We start from the raw sequence: 22,855 nt of genomic DNA on the forward strand, positions 1-22,855 counted from the left end.
GTTTTGGTGCCTGGAGAGGTCACTAAGGCTAAGAATCAAATAATGTGCCATGTCCCAAAGTTTGGCACTGGATTCCTTTTGCAGAGCTTTTTGAAGGGAGTGGCACAAACCAGGTGTTTTTTTTTTTTTTTTTTGTATCCTGAGTACAAAATAATGAATGTTGAAAGAGAAAGAGAAAATGGTTGCAGTGCTGTGGCATTTTCCTTCTGTCAACTTAGGGTTGCTGAGGGGGATGATGCTTTCAGGTCATCCCATGGTTAGTGAGAAGGTTTTTCCCTTTAGAGCTTAGTGGGTGTTTGCCGGGCTGAGGGGACAGAGCGGGCCTGCAACATCTAAAGGCAGGAGGTTGTACAGGCCCTCAGCCCATTCACTTGTTTTTTGATAGCTTTTACTTGTCTAGACTTCAGTAATTTTCACATTTTTTAAAAATATTTTTTTTTAGTTGTAGGTGGACAACAATACCTTTTATTTTATATATTCATATTTATGTGGTGGTGAGGATGGAACCCAGTGCCTCACACGTGCTAGGCGAGCACTCTGCCACTGAGCTACAACCCTGACCCTAATTTTCACATATTTTATTCATGCATTTACAAATGTATTCTTCTGTAGATAAATCATGGGCTGTTCTCATTGACCTAACAAAATTAAAGCAATTTAATCATGCATATATTTCAGAAAGTCACAGCATTGTATATTGAGAAAGAAATTAGAATGAAGGACCATATTTTAAAAGGTATAGAGCTGTGAGACAGGATTGTAGAACTAGATTTCAGAGGCTTTAAAATCAGAGGCAGCTATACTTTGAGAATGGGAAGAGAAAAAAGTGCTTGTCCCAATGTAGGAATATTATTTTTTGAATGAAGAGAGAAATAAGTGGGATAGTGTGGAGACATTGAAGCTGAGTTTTTTCAGAGACAGAGCATTAAACTAGTATGTGAGCTCAAGAAAAATGAGGGTGAAAACAGGGCTTTCAGATTTACTGGAAAGAGGGTCATGAAGGGATAAGTTAAACAATTTTGTGGGGTGTGGTGGTGCACGCCTGTAATCCCAGCAGCTTGGGAGGCTGAGACAGAAGGATCGCAAGTTCAAAGCCAGCCTCAGCAACTTAGTGAGGCTTTAAATAATTTAGTGAGACCCTGTCTAAATAAAATATAAAAAAGGGTTGGGGATATGGCTCCGTGGTTATACGCCACTGGGTTCTATCCCCAGTACCAAAACAAACAAACAAACAAAAACTCTCAAGCAATTTTGTTGTCCCATGAAGGTGGAAGATGGATTTAGAAGTTTTGATAATGAGTTAAGGGAAGGAGAGAAACTGGGGAATGACTGAAAGGGTTTTCAAAGTGTGGCTACAATTTTTGTTTCTTTTGGTGTGTGTATCTCAAATATATAGCAGGTAAATTCCAGAATTAGAAGAGGTGTTAGGAATTAAAAACCTACCCACAAAGCTATCTTAAGTTTGTATAATTTTACTTAACAGATTAAATTGATAATCTATTAATATGATATTTTGGATGTTTTGGGTATACTTGTTTAATAGCAATATGCAGAGAGCTGTGTCTATTTTTCCTCCTCTTCATCCTTCTCCTCCTCTTTCTTATTGAGTATTGAACCCAGAGATGCTCTACCACTGAGCTACATCCCAGTCCTTTTTATTTTTTATTTTTGAGACAGTTTGAATTTGTGATCCTCCTTGCCTCAGCCTCCCAAGTAAGTGGGATTATAGGCAAGTGCCACCATGCCTGGCCATCTTCATCTACTTTTAAATATTAGTTCTATCTTCATCTACTTTTAAATATTAGTTCTATTGCCTGCTTGAAATGACCTTCTTAAGGTGGGTGAAATAGATAATTGTGTATCAAGTGATCAGACAAGGGGAATGCTTGTGACTGAGCTCTGAAGCATTTTTAGTTGTCAGATATTCTTGGTAATTAAAAACGTACTAATCTTCAGACATTTATAGTTAATTATAATAGTTTTTATAACAAAAATATTTCTGAATATTACATAAGCAAACTGCCTTAGGCCAGTTTTATTGGGAATCAAACTTATGCTTAGAGAATTTTGGTATGATTTCTTTGAATATTACGATGTTTTCACTCTTGTAAATTGTAGTTAAATTTTTTATTTGAATTATGACTGTAAAAAGTAGGAGGGAGAATTTTGGAAGGAAAATTAATGAAAATAACTCCCTTTATCATTCACAGGACTTTGCAAGAGGATAATCCAAGTGGAGTCATTCTTAGTACTGATGATTATTTTTATATAAATGGACAGTACCAGTTCGATGTAAAGTACTTAGGAGAAGCACATGAATGGAACCAGAATCGTGGTAAGAATAGACATCAGATTCTGGGTAATATTAGGAGTAATAGAAAAAGAAAATTCACTTAGTGTTTGTATTTTGAAAAACTTTAAAGAATTTATAGTTATCTTTAATTTTGTAACTATATAATGTATATAGTATTATATTAACATGCTTATGTTACATATTGCTTTAGTTAGCTTTTTTGGTCATTATGACTAAGACACCTGACAAGAACAACTTAGTGGAGAAAATGTTTATTTGGGTCTCATGGTTTTAAAGGTCTCAGTCCCAGTGCATAGATGGTCAACTCCATCGCTCTAGGCCAAGAGGAGGCAACACATTGTGGGGAAGGTCCAGTGGAGGAAAGTTGCTCATCATGGTGGGGACAGGAAATGGGATGAGGGAGGTTCACAGGAAGAATAACCCTTCCAGGACATGCCTCCAGTGACCCACCTCCTCCAGCCATGCCCTATCTGCTATAGTTACCATCTAGTCATTCCATTTAAACTAGGATGGACTGTTTTTTGATAGCTTTTACTTGTCTAGACTTCAGTAATTTTCACATTTTTAAAAAATATTTTTAAATATTTAAAAATATCTTTAAATATTTAAAAATATCTCATAAGGCAAGCATTTTACCTCTGAACATTCCTGAATTAATAGGTGCTTTTGGGCGGACATTGCATATCAAAAACATAGTATGTAGTAAGAGTTAAACAAGATAGTTTTATTTCACAGGATTAAAATACCTTTCATAAATGCTTGATTGAAATATTGTATGGCACATTTAAGTTTTATTTAATCCATAGGGATCTTGTCAGAATAAATCTACTTTTCTTCTTGAATCTCAAGGAGGTTACAGTTTCTGGTATGCTTTGGTTCCTGTTTTTTTTTTTAATTTTTTTTTTGTTTGTTTTAGGTGGACACAATATCTTTATTTATTTTTATGTGGTGCTGAGGATCAAACCCAGTGCCTTGTGCATACCAGGCCAGCGCGCTACCACTTGAGCCATATCCCCATTCCTGGTTCCTGTTTTCTAAAATGGAATTTGCCTTGTAACCATTGATCTTCCCTATAGTGGTTTAATTTTTATAGAGGATAGTCTAAAAATGGCTCTCTTCAAACAATCTAAAAGATGATCATAGGTGAAACTTTAGTTTCCTTTTTAGTACAGCAACCAATTCACCGAAGGTGACTTTATTATTAAATGTTTAATGACTTGCATAATTTGAATTATGTGTGGGAATTTCTATTAAAACATGCAGATGGTATTTTAGTTAGTTTTTCTTTTATAATAAATGCACTCTGAAGGCAATATTGAGTTTGGCATCCTTGGGCATTGTGAAGTTTTTATATATTCTTTCTTGAGCTAAAAATTAAAGTGAGAACTCAGGAATATGAAATTATGAACACAGCTAAAAGTAAAAGAGGCAGTATAATATACTGGGAATCAAGTCTGGATTTGCCAGTTACTAGCTGTGTAACCTGTACAAATTATTTATTTACTCCAAGGCCTAGTATCTTTGTCTATAAAAGAGGATGTTACTGGGTCAACATAACCTTATTACACCAACAACCACAGCAATAATGATGATGATGATGATGATGATGATGATGAAGATGATGAAATAACACATTTATAACACAGGCTAAATTCTTTTTTTGGTGGGGGAATACCAGGGATTGAATTCAGGGGGACTTGGCCACTTAGCCACATCCCCAGCTCTATTTTGTATTTTATTTAGAGACAGGGTCTCACTGAGTTGCTTAGTGCCTCTCTTTTGCTGAGGCTGGCTTTGAACTCATGATCCTTCTTTCTTGGCCTCCTGAGCCCCTGGGATTACAGGTGTGTGCCACTGCATCCAGCTACCCAAATTCTTTTAATATTTTTTAGTTGTAAGTGGATATAATACCTTTATTTTATTTATTTATTTTTATATGGTGCTAAGGATCAAGCCCATTGCCTCATGCTTGCTAGGCAAGCACTCTACCACTGAGCTACAGCCCCAGCCCCCAAATTCTTTTAAGCAACATTATTGGGATAAAAATCTATGAGTCTTACAATTCACTCATTTAAATTGGACTGTTTTAGTTAGCTTTTTCGCTGCTGCAACTAAAAGACCTGATCAGCACAATTGTAGAGGAGGAAAAGTTTACTTGGGGGCTCATGGTTTCAGTGGTCTTAATACAGAGACGTTAGACTCCATTCTTTGGGACTCCAGGTGAGGCAGAACATCATGGTGGAAGAGTGTGTCAGAGGGAAGCAGCTCACATGAGGTTTCATTGTGGTTTGATTTTCATTTCCCTGGTGGCTAAAGATCAGGAAGCAGAGAGAGGTCTTCACTTGCTAGATACAAATATATACCCCAAAGCTACACTTCCAATTCCTACCTCCTCTAGCTATACCCTACCACTTCAATTACCACTCGGTGGTAATCCTGTGGGGATTAATTCACTGATTGGGTTAATATTCTCACAACCCAATCGTTTCTCCTTTGAATATTCTTGCATTGTCTCACACATGAGCTTTTGGGCAACGCCTCATATCCAAACCATAACATGGACAATTTAATTGTTTTTAGTAGAATTTAATATTCAAAGTTGTGTACCCATTACCACAATCAATTTTAGAGCATATTTATTACCTCAAAAAGATTCTGTACTCATTCCTTATTTTTTCTGTTTACCTTTTTTTTTTTAAAGTGTGTCTCATTCTTGAGCACCGACGTTCTTTTTTTTTTTTTTTTTTTACTTTGTTTTATTTTTTTTTTTTATGTGGTGCTGAGGATGGAACCTAGTGCCCCTCACAGGTGCTAGTTGAGCACTCTACCAATGAGCCACAACTCCAAGCCTTCCATTTATTTTCTATCTTGATAGATTTGCCTATTCTGAATATTTCATATAAATTGAGTCATGTAGTATGTGGTCTTTTGTGATTGGCTTCTTTTAGTTAGCATAATGTTTTCAAGATTCATCTATACTGTAGCATGTGTTAGTACTTTTTTTTTTAGTACTTCATTCTTAATAGCTAAGTTTCCATTATATGAATATGTCACATTTTATTCATCATTTTGTCAGTTGATGGACATTTGTTTGTTGCTTCCTTTTGGCTATATTAACAATGCTGTTGTAAACATGCATGTCTGTGTCAAATCTTTTTAGGAATTTCTAGCCTGTTTTCCAAAGTAGCTGTTTCATTTCCATTGCCACTAATAGTTTTCAACTTCTCCATATCCTCACTAACAATGATTATTTGTCTTTAAAAAAAATTTTTTTTTGTAGTTTTAGATGGACAGAATGCCTTTATTTTATTTGTTTATTTTTTTTATGTGGCGCTAAGGAACGAACCCAGTGCCTCATGCATACTAGGCAAGCGCTCTGCCACTGAGCTACAGCCCCAGTCCTATTATCTGTTTTTTTGATGCTAGTTATTATCTGTTTTTTTGATGATAGTTATTTTGGTGATTGTGAAGGTATTTCATTGTGGTTTGATTTTCATTTCCCTGGTGGCTAAAGATGTTGAACATCCTTTTGTGTATTTATTGGCCATTTGTAGTTTTGATTGGAGAAATGTCTGTTAATAGACTCTTGGCCATTTGTAGTTTTGATTGGAGAAATGTCTGTTAATAGCCTTTGCCCATTTTAAAGTATTTGTATTTGTCTTTTCATTATTGAATTGTAAGAGACTTGGCAGAACATTTAAAATTTACAAATAATTTTCTTGTAGATTTTCTTGTTGTGGTGCAGTGTTAATTAAATGGTCTAATTAAATGGTCTAATTCTTTGAGAAAAAAGTTAGTTTCATAAAAAATTCCTTTACAATAGTATGTGATAGCTAGGCGTGGTGGCACATGCCTGTGATCCCAGAGCATTGCAAGTTCAAAGCCAATCCCAGCAATGTAGCATGGCCCTAAGCAACTTAGTGCGATCCTGTCTCAAAATAAAAAATAAAAAGGGCAGGGAATGTAGCTCAGTAGTTAAGCATCCTTTGGTTCAATCCTCAGTAAACAACCCCCCCAATAGTATATCATAATGTTTTCTTTATTTCAAATCATTACATATTTTATATGTATTTATGGGGTTTAAAAAATATTTATTTTTTAGTTTTAGGTTGACACAGTATCTTTTTTTTTTAGTTTTATTGATTTTATTTTTTTAAAATACAAGACAGTGGAATGCATTACGGTTCTTATTACACATATAGAGTATGTACACACCAATTCATGCCTTTATACATGCACTTTTGTTTTTTTTCTACATTACAATTCTTATTACACATATATACCACAATTTTTCTTATCTGTTTATATATAAAGTATGTTAACACCCAGTCATACATGTACTTTGGATAATGATGTCCATCACATTCCACCACCCTTGCTAGTCCCTTGCCCCCTCCTTTTCCCTCCCACCCCTCTTCCCTATCTAGAATTCATCTAATCCTCCCATGCTCCCCCTTACTACCCCACTATGAATCAGCCTCCTTATATCAGAGAAAACATTCGGCATTTGTTTTGGGGGGATTGGCTAACTTCGCTTAGCATTATCTTCTCTACCGTCATCCATTTACCTGCAAATGCCATGATTTTATTCTTTTGACACAATATCTTTATTTGTAATTTTATGTGGTACTGAGGATTGAACCCAGTGCCTCACGAGTGCTAGGCGAACACTCTACCACTAAGCCACAACCCCAGCCCTTTATGGGTTTTTTGGGTACTTTTTAGAGACATACATGACTTTTTTTGTTTGTTTTAGAATAATTTTAAATTTATCAAAAAGTTGGAAGGTTAGTAGAGAGCTTCTATATATCCTTCAATCATTTCTGCTTGATGTTAACATCTTATATATAACTATGGTATATTCATTAAAACAAATTAATATTGGTACATTACTATTAATTAAACTCCAGACTTTATTTGGATTTTAACATTTCCACTAAAGTACTTATTTTTGTTCCCAAATCTAATATAGCGTACCATGTAGTTTTTATCTATTTATTTATTTATTTTGATACCATAGATTGAACCCAGGGACGTTTAACCACTGAGTGGTATTTCCAGCCCTTTCTATTTTTTATTTTAGACAGGATCTTATTAAGTGGCTTAGGGCCTTGCTAAGTTGCTGAGGCTGTCTTTTTTTGAACTTTCAATCCTCCTGCCTCAGCCTCCCGAGCTGCTGGGATCATGGATGTGCGCCACTGTGTCTAGTCTATGTGTTTTTTTTAGCATAATATAATTTTTTCTGATTACATAACTTCAGTATTTATTATTCAGTGTTGACTTGTACTTTAACTTTGCATGTTCTCAAAAGTGGTATTTAGAAGTCAAGTAGTGAGTAAAATTAGGTTATGTCTATGGTTTTCAAATTATGTAAACAAGATCAGATTTTTTAAAAATCAAGATAATAATATTATTAAAGGTGATTTGTCATTTTCTATTGTATTTTTCAGCTAAAGAAGCATTTGAGAAGAAGATATCACCAATAATAATAGACAATACAAACCTACAGGCCTGGGAAATGAAGCCATATGTTGCTTTGGTTTGTACCATAAGTTATCTTAAGTTTAAAATAGTGTATTTGGAAACATTGGAGGATATTAATTACCCAAGTAAATCTCAAGCCCTTGAGAATCTCAGGTTGTTCTTTCTCTAACTGAGCTTTCTGGTTATTGGTAAAATAAGAAAAATAGCACAATCAATTCAGTTGGGTTTTTCCGTAAGCTAGTAAATTTATTTAATTTTTAAATTCTGTAATTCAGATGTTAATTTCTGAGATTGTTTTTTTTGTTTTGATATATTTTATGAAAAGATCATATTTATTAAATTACAAATTAACTAAAAACTAACTTTTTTAGCTATTCTGAGAAATTCAGAATTCTATAAACTTTATTATCTATTTGCCAAATTTGCCAAATTCCCCTTAATACTTAGCCCTTCTTCCTTTGCCTGAAGCACACCTACGTCACCTTCCTACCACATTTGCCTGGTTTACATTTGTTCTTTTTTGTCAATCTTTGGGGTCATCTCTTTTGTAGCTGTCACTAACTTGTTAAAAGCCAGTTAGGTACTTTTTCTACTCCCATAGTACTTACTTCTTTTTTTTTTTTATTGATTTAAAAAAAAAATAAATGACAGCAGAATGCATTACAATTCTTATTACATGTATATTGCCCAATTTTTCATATTTTTGGTTGTTTATAAAGTATGTTGAGACTTCTTTTGTAATATGAAGCATACAGTTTTTATCAGTAGGCCATGGATCAGACTAATCTTTTCTATAAAGTGACAGTAAATATTTTAAGTTTTGAGGGCCATAAATAATCTCTGTTTCTTCCTCTCCTGTCTTTTCTACTCCTTTTCCCTTTAAGGATGTAAAGAACTATTCTGAGTTTCCAAGCTGTACAAATATTGGCTTTTGTGCTGGATTTGGCTTTAAGCCATCAATTTATTCTCATGAGTAGAACCATTGTTTTATTTGTCATTGGATCTTTAGCGCATAGCACTCACTATACTTGGCATATATTAATTATGTATTAATTGAGTAAATCCATAAATGAAGCTTTTGTGAATGTGGGGTAATTTTTTGGTTTATTCCTCCATCATTACCACATGCAATTTCTACTGTAGTAAATGAGTATTGTGTTTCCTCTTTTAAATTCTTAACACATCCAGACTCTGTCTCCTTTGCTGTACCTAGTGCACTTGTACTATTTTGAAGGTGTGATTCTTTACCCTTCTAAAGAAAATTGTTGTGTCTTTTGAAAGCAAATGAGATTTTTTTTCTGTGTAGGGGCAGTAGAGGAAACAGACTTGATTTTAGGGTACTGGGAGCTGAAATTTGGTTTACTTTTGGACCCCAGGAGTTCTAATTTCTGGGCTAATATGTTTATCATAAGAGTATACTATCTCCCTTGACCTTACATGATTTCTCCATAGGTCTTCCTTTGCTTCCTGCTGTCTTCTTAGACATCTCAGCTCCTTGGGAGGTTGAGGCAGGAAGATCCCAAGTTTGAGGCCAGCCTTGGCAACTAGAATGATTCTATCTTAAAATGAAATGGTCTGGGGATGTAGAGCTCAGTGGTAGAATGCTTGCTTAGCATTCCTCAGGCCCTGGGTTCAATCCTCAGGAGTGGGAAAAACCCAAGGTTTTAAATACTTTATTTTCCTATGTAGAAAATAGAGAAAGCTTCTCTCCTTGCTGAATTTCTGATTTTTTTTTTTTTAGGCCTCAGGCTTTTATAATTTTTTCTTTTTCCTTTGTTCTTATATAATAATTGAAAATATAGAAACTATTTTTCTGTATTGATTGCTTGGCTCTTCCCAGTTGCACTTTGATGTATATAAAGGATGCCACCTTATCATGGAGTGCCACACTCATATTTTCTTCAAAAAGCAGATACAGCAATTTCTGTAGAGAAGGGGATCACTTTGTGGTAAGAGAGCTGTCAGGAAGTGGAATAGAGCATGTTCGTTTACGAAAAGTAGCTAAGTAATGAGTTGAGAATAACTTGGGAGCAGTCAAGTAGTCTTATTGACAACTGCCACAACTTATTACTTTGTTTTAAACATATATATTGCTTCTCTTAGGGAAGCTTGATGTAAGGCAGCCAGAATGCTCCTAAATAATATAACATTTACCTGATCATGTAAGAGTTGAAAAGATTTTAAAATTCACATTCTCTCTTGTGTGTTGCTACATGACACCCCTTTAGGTAATAAGACACCCAACCTATTGCCAGATGTAGAATAAGTTGTTTGAAATTTGGTGCTGAGGTGAGGAGATAGGAGTAGGCACATTATAGGACATTATATTACTTCCTTGTTTCATGTCTGGGTTGACTTTTGGGCTTTTCTGTTTGGAATGGAAGAAAATAGCAATTACCACTTTGGGTATCTTGTCATAAAATTGAAGGGATGGATATTGGGAGATGTAATGAATATTGGGGTGATGGCAGGGCTGATTATTAAGGACTCAGTCACTATAAGGATTTTGCATTTTACCTTGAGTGATCTGTAGGGTGTCTCAGTTTGCTGAGGCTTCCATAACAAAATACCATAGACCAGTTAGATTAAACAGATTATTTTCTCATAGTTCTGCAGGTTAGAAGTCCTAGATTAAGCTCCTATAAGTTTGGTTTCTAATAAGGGCTGTCTTCCTGACTTGAAGATGGTTATCTTCTCATTGTACTTTCACATGATGGAGGGAGAGAGCACTTTGGTGTCTTATATTCCTGTTGGATGAGGGCCACACCTTTCTGGCCCTATTTAACCTTAATTACCTCTTTAAAGGTCCTATCTCTAAAATATTATCACATTGGGTGCAGTTCTTTGATTCAACATATGATTTCTGGGGATAGACAAACATTCAGTCCATAATAGAGAGCTCTGAACAGAGTAGTGACATCTGAATATTATAGGATCTCTGTAATGCACTAATGAAAATAGATTTGGGGAGCAAGGTTGAAAGCAAGGAGACTAGTAGAAGGCTGGTGTAGTGGAATTACGATTAGACATTGTGTGGCTTTTATCAACATAATAGCAGTGAAGATAGTAGGTAGTGATTAGATTCTGGATATGTTTTGAAAGTAGAGCAAACTGAATTTTTTATTGGATTGATGTATGATAGAAAGAGGAGTGCTGCTGAACATGTGACACACACCTGCAATCCCAGCTTCTTGGGAGGCTGAGGTGGATCTTGAGGTCAACTTGGGCTACTTAGTGATATTCTGTCTTCCCCATCCTCCACCCAAAAAGGACTGGGGATATAACTTTGTGGTAGAAGCTTGCCTAGCATTGCAAGTTCCTGGGTTCAATTCCTAGTACTGGTGGGATAGAGGAGAAGGAGGAATCAATCAATTGTGACATTAAAGTTAGTCTTTGTCTGGTATAACTGGAGATTATCATTAGCTGAGAAGAAAGTGCTAGCATAGAAAAGACAGAGAAGAGTATGAAATAGAAGAGTGTGTCATAAAGTAAGTGTGTTAGATGTGGCTTAGAGTCAAGTGAGAGAGGACTGAGAATCATAGCATTTTTCAATGTGGAAGTTATTTGCTTGTTTGATGCCTATTGGTGAGGCCTGAAGAGAGGCTAGAATAGAGAAATTAGAGAAAGAAAAGATGATAATTTTGAGACTTTTTTTTTTTTAAACAAAAGGGAGCAGGAAAATAGGGATATAGCTGACAGTGGAAGTAGAGACAAGAGCAAAATGGGAAAAATAACTGGATGGAGTTTCATATACTTATGGGAATGATTAAGGAGGGAAGGAAGATTTATTGATGGCACAAGAGGGAGAATTGCCCTTCTCAGTTATTTTTGGTTAGGAAAGAGGGGCTAGATCTTGTGTACAAGTATAGAGGTTGGCTGTTAGTCTATACCTATATTAGTGCTTTGAAAATGTGATAAACTATTACTTAAAAGAGTTTCAAAATTATAAAAGTTATGCACATATATGATAAATATTCAAATTGCAAAAAACAGTGCCTGAAGTTTTCCTTAGAGTTAAATGCTCTATATATTTTGACACTCTTTCTAGAAGTTTCTGTGCACGTACAAATGTGTGAATAATTCTTTTGTAACCAAGTGAAAAATTCTTTGTCTTAATTTTCTCAGCAATTTATTTTAAGGACTTCTTTTATTTAACACATGTGAAATTTTAGAAATTACTGCATAATATCTTTATTTTATGGTTATACCTTCATTTACTTAGCCAAATCCAAGTTAATGTTCACTGAGTTATTTGTATTTTTTTCACTAGTACAAATGATAGTGCTGGATATCCTGGCATATGTGAATGTGGGATGTGTGTGTGTATATGTGTGTGTGTGTGTGTGTGTTTATCTATCCATCTTTGTTCTCTTATATTGAATATCAGTAACATAAATTTCTGTAAGTTAAATGCTGGGTCAAATAAATTGTGCATTTTATCAGTTTAACATATCCATCAGATAATCTTTGGGGTTCTTTTATTTTTTAACATGCTATGAGTTTAGAAACAATGTATATAATAATTTCATAGAAATAATTGTTTTAAAGTGTTCTTGTCTTTTCATTTGTAGTCTCAAAAACATAAATATAAGGTCCTCTTCCGGGAACCGGACACATGGTGGAAATTCAAACCGAAGGAGCTTGCAAGGTAAAACTTAGAAGCTACCTAAAATGTTTGTTATTTCATTTCATGATAGTGACAGAGAAATCCATGTAGATTTTTTTTTCTCTTATGGAAGATAAATGAAGTAAAATTGACTAGATTTCAGCTTTGCTACTTAGAAACTGATAACAAATTTTGTATTGTTTATGAGGTTTTTCCATTTTTAATGAAGGTTTTTGTTTCTAAAATTGTGCTTATAGTCAAAAAGATTTCAATTGTTTTATGTAGTAGTACTTCAATTCCTTTTAATAGTAACATTAATATCTAAAATGAGAACTGACTAGGATTTGGCACAGCTGAACTGTGTGCTGCTGGGAGGTTCTTATATTGCAGAGTTAGAATGTTGAAGGGTGGTAAGGATTGAAAAGGTAGTATATGTCACATCCAAGTATTTTCACTCTCTCACCTCTTAGGATAATACTTTTTTATTTGATTGCTTGATGAGTAAAAATGTTACTTAGGACATGGACATACAATGTGTTTTGCTTTATTCTCTATATTTCTGTAGAGATAGGCCTAACTTAATTTTGGTCATGCTGTTTTCTCTTGGTAGTTTTAACTAACTTTAATACTAACTAAAGGACAACCTAACTTTACTATTCACAATGTTACATGACCATTACCACTAATTCCTCCATTTCCTCAAAAAGAAACCCTGTAACTGCTAGCAATTACTAGTAGTTACCCCCTCCTTTTAACAACCACTAATCTGTTTTCTGTCTCTATGGATTTTCCTGTTTGGACATCATATATAAATGGTTGTAAAACTATAGCCTTTTGTGTCTGGCATCTTTTACTTAGCATAATATTTACAAGGATCATCCATGTTGTAACACATATCTGTATTTTTCTTTTTAATTATCTTTTTGATACTTTACTGGATTTGGTTTTCTGTAGTCCATTTAGGATTTTTACATCCGGATAGATGAGTGAGATTGACCTGCATTTTTTCCTTCTTTGGCTGGCCTTGGCTGCTATCAATAGTTTTAGGTCCACAAAATTAATTGGGAAGTATTGCCTCTTTTTCTCATTCTAGTTTATCTAAGTTCAGGCATTTGATAAAATTTACTTATAAAACTGTCTGGATCTGGTGTTTTCTTTGTGAGAAGGGTCAATTAAAATTTTTCCATTACACCAAAATTATTAAGACTTTTATTACATCTCTGCTACATTAACAATTAAGTTTCTCCTTTCAACCCTAGTGTGTTTAAAGTATCTTCCTTCTTTTTTTTCTTGATTATTCTCAGATTTCATTTTTTTACATTTTATTTTATTAGCCTTTCAAAAAAACAACTCGTGGGGTTGGTTGATCTTTTCTATTGTAAGTTGTTTTATGTTTAATTAATTTCTGATTCTCTTTATTCTACCTTCTTTGCTTTTTAAAAATATCTGTTTTCTTTGCTTTTTCTGTTATTTTTAAAACTTCATTACCTGAACATACAAGTCATTTTCTGATAGGAGCATTTGATGCCATATATTTCCCTGTGTGCTACTTTATCTGGTATCAGAATTTTAATATATAATGCTTTCTTTTTTCTTATTTGTTTTCTATATTGCATATGGTTAATTTTATTCTCTAATTCTTGGGTTTTTTTTTTTAAAGAGAGAGTGAGAGAGGAGAGAGAGAGAGAGAGAATTTTTTTTTAATATTTATTTTTTAGTTCTCGGCGGACACAACATCTTTGTTGTTATGTGGTGCTGAGGATCTAACCCGGGCCGCACACATGCCGGGCGAGCGCGATACCGCTTGAGCCACATCCCCAGCCCCTAATTCTTGGATTTTTAGAACTTTGTTTTTAAATTTCTGGATAGGTGTTATCCTTTTTAAAAAATTGATTTTCAATTTACATATAGGAGATTAGATTACATGGTTTGTATATTAATTCTTTGATATTTTAAAATGTGTTATGGCCCTGTTGTCATTTTTTAATAAATATTCCATGTTTGATAAGAATGTATACTGGTTATAGTATGTTAGCATATCCGTTAATTATGCTTATTACTTAATGTTGCTTAACATCACCTATAGCTTGCTATTTTTTTTTTTCCTGCCTGATAGATTAGTATTTGGGAAAGTGATGGTGAAATCTCCCAGTGTGAGAGAGGTGTGTTGATATATTCCTCTATTATGTTGAACATGTCAGTTTCTCTTTATCCTTCTTCCTAAGTTTGCTGTATATATATTGAGAGTATTTGTTCATAGGTGCTTAAGATTTTGATATCACCTAATGAAAGAAACTTTTATACCTTTCTAGTGATTTTTTTTCTTTCATTTTTAATAGTAATTGTGCTGTGAAGTTTAATTTGTCTAATATTAATAGAACTATGACAGCTTCCTTTTAGTATTTTAGTGTTTCTTTTTTCATACTTGTGCTTTCAACCCTTCAATGTCTTTATGTTTAGATGTATCTCTCGTAACTGCTATGGTCAGGTTTTAAAAATTCTATTCTGTCCATCTTGGCTTTTAACTCATAAACTTAGTTATTTTTGTGGTTTTGTTATTCATATAATTGATCATCCTTCTTACTGTCTCACTGTGCTTTCTCTTTATCTTACCTTTTCTGTGACTGTTCTGTCACAAGAAATTATATAATTGGTTTTTTTCTCCTATCATGCTTTATTTTGGAATTTTTGATTGAATCTACATTTTGTATTCATTTTTTTACTTTACCAATTTGTAGATTATATACACTATATTTATTCTTTTAATAGTTACTTGATATGTTTTATCATACAAACTTTAAAACCATTTTCTTAGCCTTCTTCTTCATAAGTACAAGAACTTTAAGACATTGTAACTGTGATACTTACCTCCCATCCAACTTACATGGTATCATTGTTCAGTATATATTGGCAGCATTTGTTTTTACTTATTCACGTAGTTATTGCTTTGGGCTTCATTTTTTTCTTGCATTGTAGACCTTTCATCTGGGAATTTCCCTCTGCCTGAATTTTTTTTCTTTAAAAATTTTCTTTACAATGAAGGTATGCTTGGTGTCAAACTCTTTTTTTTAAAATTTTAATTTGAAAATCCTTTTATTGTCTTCATTCTTGTAAGATACTTTTGCTGTATATTCTAGGTTGATAGTTATTTTCTGTTTTTGAAGACATTTAACTCTCTTCTCATTTCTATTTTTGTTAACTTAGCTGTCTGTCATTCTAATTGTTGGTTCCTTTGTAGATGACTACCTGAAAAATTTTTTTAAAAACATTCTGGCTGCTTTTTAATATCATCTCTTTGTCTTTGGTATATGACAGTTTCGGTTCTGGTTTTCTAGTTATGGATTTCTTATTTTTATCTTGTTTGGAATTTGGCTTCTGAAATCAGGGGATTGGTATCTTTCATCAGTTCTGAAAATTTTTCAGCATTTTTCTTTAAGTTGATTTTGTCCCATGCACTCTCTTCTCTTCCTGGGACTTGAATTAGATATGTACTAGACCTTTTTGCTCTGTCCTCTATGTCTATGTTTCTTAACCTGTCTTTCATATTTTCTATCTCTTTGCTTCTCTGTGATCTGAAACCAGACAAGATCGAGGTAGGTAAATATGAAAGCCAGATTCATCCAAGAGGCAACAATAACATTAGCTCTGGGATTCAGACATGAAACCTTGACTCTAACCTAGGATAGAAGAGTTGTAGCTGACATGTTTTCATTAAGACAAGACACTTGAGTAACTAAAGCATAACCATCTCACCTCCTGGGCAGATGCAGATCCAGATGCCATATGAATGAAAGCTCCTTTAGTTTAAGAGCTAAGGATTTCCATGTTTTAGTTTCAACTAAATATGAGCTCACTAACAAAGACACATGAAGAAATAAGCCACCATGAGTGAAAACACAACTTCATATTTGGATATCCAGAGTCTTTGTTCTTTACTTGAACTTAAAATTTAATAAAACATGTTCATTTTAATTTACTTGGGATCTAGTTTTATTATAGTAGGAGGGCAGTTTGGGGCACCTGGTCTGTCATACTGGCACAAGGGGAAACTTTTATAATGTGATGTCTGTTACTTACTAGTTAATAGTTCGTTAATACCTTGAAATGACAGTCACATGCTTATGAGATTTTTTGCAGACTTGAGAACAACTTCTTTTAAAGTTATTGAAACCTCCTTTTTCACAAATTGATAAAGGGTATTTGAAAAAGATTGTATGAGATGATTAAGAAAATGGCAATTTGTGAATAAGTCTGACAAAAATGAAAATTAGAATCAAATAGCATATATTACATCATAATAAACAGTTTAAGATTATGTGTTAGAAATGTATCATTAATGGGGATAATAGCCCAGTGGTAGAATTCTTGCCTAGCCTGCTCAAGGCCCTGAGTTCCATCTCCAGTATTGAAGGAAAAAAAAAAAAGGAAAAAAAGAGAAATGTATATGTATCATTGTTTTCCTAGACATTATATTTATTTAAAAAAATCAATTACCAATATCCTTTGCACCTTTTCTTTCCTGGAATTTTTAGGCGTAATATTCATGGGATAAGCAAAGAAAAAATAACAAGAATGTTAGACCACTATCAACGTTTTGTTTCAGTGCCAATAATTATGAGTTCTTCAGTTCCAGAGAAAATCGAACGTATTGAATTATGTGCATATTCTTGTGAGGATAGAAGTTCCAGGTATGTTAAAATGCCTTATGTAAAAAAATTCAATTTGAAACATAATATTTTTGAAACCAGTTACTTTTGCAGCTTGTAAAATTACTGCTGATTAACTTTAAAAATGAGGTAGACTTTTGTTATTTTTAAGGGTTTAGGTACAGTCTCCTCTGGAGTTAGCTGAGGTTAAGTTAGAGAAGTGGAAGTTCATGTGAAAGATAATATAAAAGTTTTTTCATTGTATTTAGAGTTTTATGAATTTGTGATTGTACTATGAATACATCTGTCTTCTTTATGTAATGTGCTCTACTATTCCAGTGTTTCCCTATCTCTTCACTGTTGTTATTTTATGTATATCCAAATCACATCTTAATTTTCTAATATTTTACTGAAAATATTCTTTCAAGCTAGTCTCATAAAAGTTAGTTATTCATAATATACTTTTACTGAGTTATATATATTGTAGCCCTTTGGAAGTTTACTATCTGGGATATACTTGTGTTAGTCAGCTTCCTTTTCACTATAACAGAATATGTGAGAGAATCATCTAATGAACAGAAGAGGTTTACTTTTGGCCTGGTTGCCCTATTGCTTTTGCCCTGGGTGAGGCAGTTTATCATGGTGGGATTGTGTGGAGGAGCAAAACTGATTACCTTATGACCAGGAAGCAAAAGAGGAAGAAGAGTCAAGGATGGGGTCGGGGGGCTGTCCCACAATCTCATTCAAGTACATACTCTGGTGTGTACTTGAAATATCCCGTTAAACCTTACCTTCTTGGCAGCAGAATAGACAATGTGATTGATGTATGTACATTCCATGTATGTATTATATGTCAAAATACATTCTGGTGTCATGTATGACTAAAAAAAAATAAAAATAAATTGTATGGTAAAATAAAATAAAATAAAAACAACAACAACAACAACAAAAAACCTTGCCTTCTCACCTTTGAATGTTCCATATTACCTAGTAGTGCCACTCAGAGAACTAAGATTAACTCATGGCCTTTGGGGAACACTTACCCAAACCATATCAGTACTGATTCTACTAAGTATTTATAGTACATGAATATTTGATAAATAAGTGAGTAAAGAAGAACCTAGATATATGTAGAGGTCTTAATTATACATATTTTATGATGATAAAAGATGGAGAGACTCTGTTGAAAGGAAGTTGGAGCTAGGCGCTGTGGTGCACACCTGTAATCCCAGCAGCACAGGAAGCTGAGACAGGAGAATCAAAGTACGCCTCAGCAACAGCGAGATGCTAAGCAACTCAGTGAGACCCTGTCTTTAAATAAAATACAAAATAGGGATGGAAATGTGCCTCAGTGGTCGGTGGTTGAGTGCCCTTGAATTCAATCCTTGGGACTCTCCCCCCCCCCAAAAAAAGGGAGTTGGGAGTGGAGAAGAGAAAACTCATAAATGATTTTTAATTGAGAAATGGTATTGCTAAGTGGTTGGTTCATGGACTTGAGCTATATTTCCTAGGCCCAAATCCCAAAGCTCTAATCTTTGATAAATCACAAACTCTCTCTTTACTTTATCTCATTATTACTAAATGACAGTAACAATACTCTCCTCATAGGATACTATAAAGAATAGAATCCGGCACATAGAAAGTTCAATGAATGTCTGGTATGATTTCACTTAGGAAGGCTTCATGGGAGAGTTGGGACTTTGAGGGTTCCTAGAATAAAGAAAGAAAGGAGGATAAATGGACAAATTAAATAAGGAAAAATCACTGAAGTTGAAAGTATAAGATTAGGCAAAAGTGTTCTGAGTCTGAAATTAACATCAAGCATGATTTTAAAACATTTAACAGATGACATCTCAAATGAAATTTCTTCCCCTTTCTCTAATGTCTTTTAATCATGTAAATCATCTTGGTTGGCTCTTTGTGACTTTGTAAATGAAGCTGCTTTAATAATGCATGACAGATATAGATATAGAGGTAGACCTAGTTTTACATATGCTAAGTTTAAATAGGTTTGAAAGAAGCTGGGCGGGTGGTATGCTCTCCTGGGAACAAATTTACATCCTTGACTTTAATATTTAGTGCATAATGAATACCTTTACTGAAAAATCTCGTGTTTATTATTCAGTTCAAAAGAATTTGCTTCAGATGTGCTAAGCCTCATGCTAGCTAAGTGTTTGAGGCTACAACAAATGATGTGTTTCATAGTTTATTGGGGAAGATCAACATTAGCTTTTGTTTTAAAGAAAAAAAATTTTTTTTGATGTTACACAGGGGATTAAATGCAGGAATTGCTGTATGCTAGGCATGCACTTCATCACTGAACTATATCCCTAGCATAGCTTTTATAATTTTAATATAGTTTATTTTTAGAATTTTTTAGAATAAGTGGTAAGTGCCCTGTCTTTCAGTCAAATACTTCTTAAATCATGGTATTAATGCCAACACTAAGAAACTTCCTTATAATACTTTTAAAAAAATCTTACAGCCCAAGAGACAATGAAGATATTACCTCTGAAAAAGAAGAAAATGTTTTATCCTCATCACTGAAGCATCTAGAATTAATTGAAGAAAAGAATCCTGAAGTGACCAAAGAAACTGTGTTGCCTGAGAATATTACATATCTCCCCCATGCAGATATAAGCAAAGGAAGGAAAGAAATAAGTGGTACACATCATAACACTCAGAGTCAGTTCATTCAGGAAGCTGCACACATCTATCTTTCAGACTCTGGAAGCAAAGTTCAAGTAGCAGACAAGAGAGAAAAAAAAGAGCAAGTAGAAATGACAACTGAAAAACAGTGTATTAAAACTGATGCAGATAGAGTATCACCAAGTATTTGCTCTGGTGAAAATAATCAAGACTGCGATCTGGCAAATACTGTACCACTTCAAAATGAAAAATCTTCATCAGGTGAAATATTAGAAGAAAGAACAACAGTAAAGAAAAAAGCCTTTGGGAAACAAAAAAGCAAATCACCTTCGGAAAAGTTTCCAAGACATGAGCTATCGAATTTTGTTGGTGATTGGCCAGTTGAGAAGACTATTGGTCAGAGAACAAAAAGGAACCGAAAATCTGAAAAAGCTTCATCTATACAAAGCGACAAAAAGTATAGTCGCCCTCAGTCACGCAAAGTATCAGATAATAGTGTGTCCATGATTACAGATCATATCCAACAACAAGGATCTGCATATGAAAGTGTAGATGATGGCAGGAAGTCACAGTGTGATGATTCTTCAGAATTTCTCAATAGCTGTAAATATGATACTTATAAAAATCCTGAAAAAAACTCATTTAATATTGTAGGTGACTGGCCTTCATCTGATTCTTTAGCTCAGAGAGAGCATAGATCAAAAATGCCAAAGGCTGATTTAAGTGAACCCAACCTAGAATTTGGAACTAATGATAATATGAATGAAATATCCTTATATACAACACAATCCTGTTGGGGCACATGCCCTAAAGAACTAAAATTCTTGGGGAGCTCCACTCTACAAAGTGCTGACATGATACCCAGTGAAATGACCCAGGAGAATCAAACTTATCTAAGTAAAATGATTCATGGGCAGCACACATTGCCTCTAACTTTCACGAGTAATACAGCAACCATTACTGGAGTGGTAGGGCCACAAATTCTAGCTGAATTTCCAGGGGAAATGACTAGAGGAGTCCCCGGAATAGAAGTAGGCACATGTACCCAGACTGAACCACAGGATTTTGCTCTCTTATGGAAAATAGAAAAGAATAAAATCAGTGTTTCAGATTCTATCAAAGTATTAATAGGAAGATTAGATGGATTTAAACCAAAAGCTTTCAATATTAACACAAAGTCAAATGTTCAAGAGACAATTCCATATAGGGTAATGTATGATAAAAGCACGTATGTTGAAGAAAGTGAACTTACCAGTGCTGATGAATCTGAAAATCTTAACATCCTTTGTAAGCTGTTTGGATCTTTTTCATTAGAAGCCTTAAAAGATTTATATGAAAGGTGTAATAAAGATATTATTTGGGCCACAAGTCTTCTGTTGGATTCTGAAACTAAATTATGTGAGGATACTGAATTAGACAATTTCCAAAAATCATATGATGAATCACAAGTTGGACCATTTTCTATGGGATTGAATTTGAAGGAAATTATTAGCCAAAGAGAAACAGTAGAGGATTCTAATTCTTTTGTGCCAGAAATTAGTCCTGGAATCTGTATCAGTAATATTAATTCACAATCTAGCTATAATGCTGAAAAGTTAAACTCAGAGCAGGCAGAAATAAGAGCCGTAACTCCTGAAAAGCTTGGATCAATAACAAATGTATTTCCTAATGCTGCTGTAGATCTGAAGAGTAATAGTGAAATACTTCGAAACAGCCAGGTAGAACTATCAGGTTTATGTAGCTTCAAGCAGTCTCTTCCAGTTATTCTAAAATCCGCTACCCCTAAAGATGTGAGTGAAATAGAGAACAGTCTAGTAGCGGCAGAGACTGAAGATGGTATGCATTCTTCTTTAAATTTATCAGATATTTTAAACTCTGTATCAAGTACTTCAAATCTTGAATTAAATGAAGAAGTTTACTTTACTGATTCTTTGGAAATAAAGAAAAATGAAAATTTTCCAAAAGATTATGTGAAATTTGTGAACTCTGAAGAATTTATGAATGTAGATGAACAGGAAATGGAGAAAATTCTAATGGCGGGAAGTAGCTTGTCAGTTGGAGTTAATGAAGAAGATAAAACTGAGATATTGAATCCCATGCCAGGGATGGCCAAATCTCTGACCATAGACTGTCTGGAATTGGCATTACCCCCAGAACTGGCTTTTCAACTTAATGAATTATTTGGCCCAGTTGGTATTGATTCAGGTAAGGAAAAACTAAGTTACCTATATTATGTCTTTGTGTGAAAGAAATACAAAGGTTCTATTTAATTGCAAAACTATTTCATATGCTAACTGAAAAGTAAAAGTAATTTATGGTGTCTGACTGCACATAGTGCCTTAATTTTTGCTCAGCATGTTTCTTAGAGGATTTAATAAAAAGAGATTTGAAGAAGTAGAGAACATTTATATTGTAGTTTGTATCCATCCCATGTGTGAATTGAATATTTACTGTGGCATTAATCTCACACAGATGAACTTCTTTGAGTCTTCTGGTGCTATGCCAGATACATTTAAAGCAAGAATTAATTTCTTAGAATACACTTACTGAAAAATCTGAACTAATGGAAATGAATCAATTACATGTATTGAAACTAAGGAAAGTGAATAGCTTAGATTCTTGATGAAACTTTGTATAATTGTACCAGTTAAGAAGTGTGAAAACAATGACAACAGAAAAATATTCCAAGAGGCTAAAGTAAATAGATGAGCATAAGTTACTAATTAATAATACAAATCAGCTTTATAATGCATATGATAGTTGAGTACATTTTCTGTAAATATATAATGAGTAATGAATGTATTTTCTTTTTCTCCCCTTTACAAGGGTCTCTAACAGTTGAGGATTGTGTGGTTCATATAGATCTGAATCTGGCTAAAGTGATTCATGAGAAATGGAAAGAATCTGTAATGGTTGGTAGGCTTCTTTATATGAAGAACTCCTTTTGTGTCTTATTTTGTTACCTTTGTTTTCAATAAAATCTACCATACTATATAAAAGTTTTATTGAAGTTGACTTTGAGAGAATGAACTTTTGCCAGTTAACAGATTACTGATTGTTTTTCTCTTTTCAGTATTTGAGCTATTTCCAGACTGGCCAATTATATAATTAGCGATGGAGCTCAATGTGATTGTTGATTTTTTTTTTTTTTAAGAA

General features: G+C 33.9%; 1 protein-coding gene across 12 annotated transcripts in view; it reads left to right on the forward strand.

The window, feature by feature from the left end:
• Positions 1-22,855, forward strand: part of N4bp2 (NEDD4 binding protein 2) — a 75,805-nt gene that overhangs the window by 28,803 nt on the left and 24,147 nt on the right. For all 12 annotated transcript variants that reach the window (XR_013425764.1, XM_078021214.1, XM_078021208.1 and 9 more), the window contains 6 exons: positions 2,211-2,335; positions 7,765-7,853; positions 12,370-12,446; positions 16,937-17,092; positions 19,536-21,904; positions 22,526-22,611. Coding sequence is in view for 11 of the 12 variants with exons in the window: in XM_078021214.1 (XP_077877340.1) it covers positions 2,211-2,335; positions 7,765-7,853; positions 12,370-12,446; positions 16,937-17,092; positions 19,536-21,904; positions 22,526-22,611 (2,902 nt within the window). In the remaining variant the exon portion in view is untranslated. The remainder of the gene's footprint in view (positions 1-2,210; positions 2,336-7,764; positions 7,854-12,369; positions 12,447-16,936; positions 17,093-19,535; positions 21,905-22,525; positions 22,612-22,855) is intronic.

This window comes from Ictidomys tridecemlineatus, chromosome 9 (genome assembly GCF_052094955.1).
Source record: "Ictidomys tridecemlineatus isolate mIctTri1 chromosome 9, mIctTri1.hap1, whole genome shotgun sequence".
NCBI classification, from domain to species: domain Eukaryota; kingdom Metazoa; phylum Chordata; class Mammalia; order Rodentia; family Sciuridae; genus Ictidomys; species Ictidomys tridecemlineatus.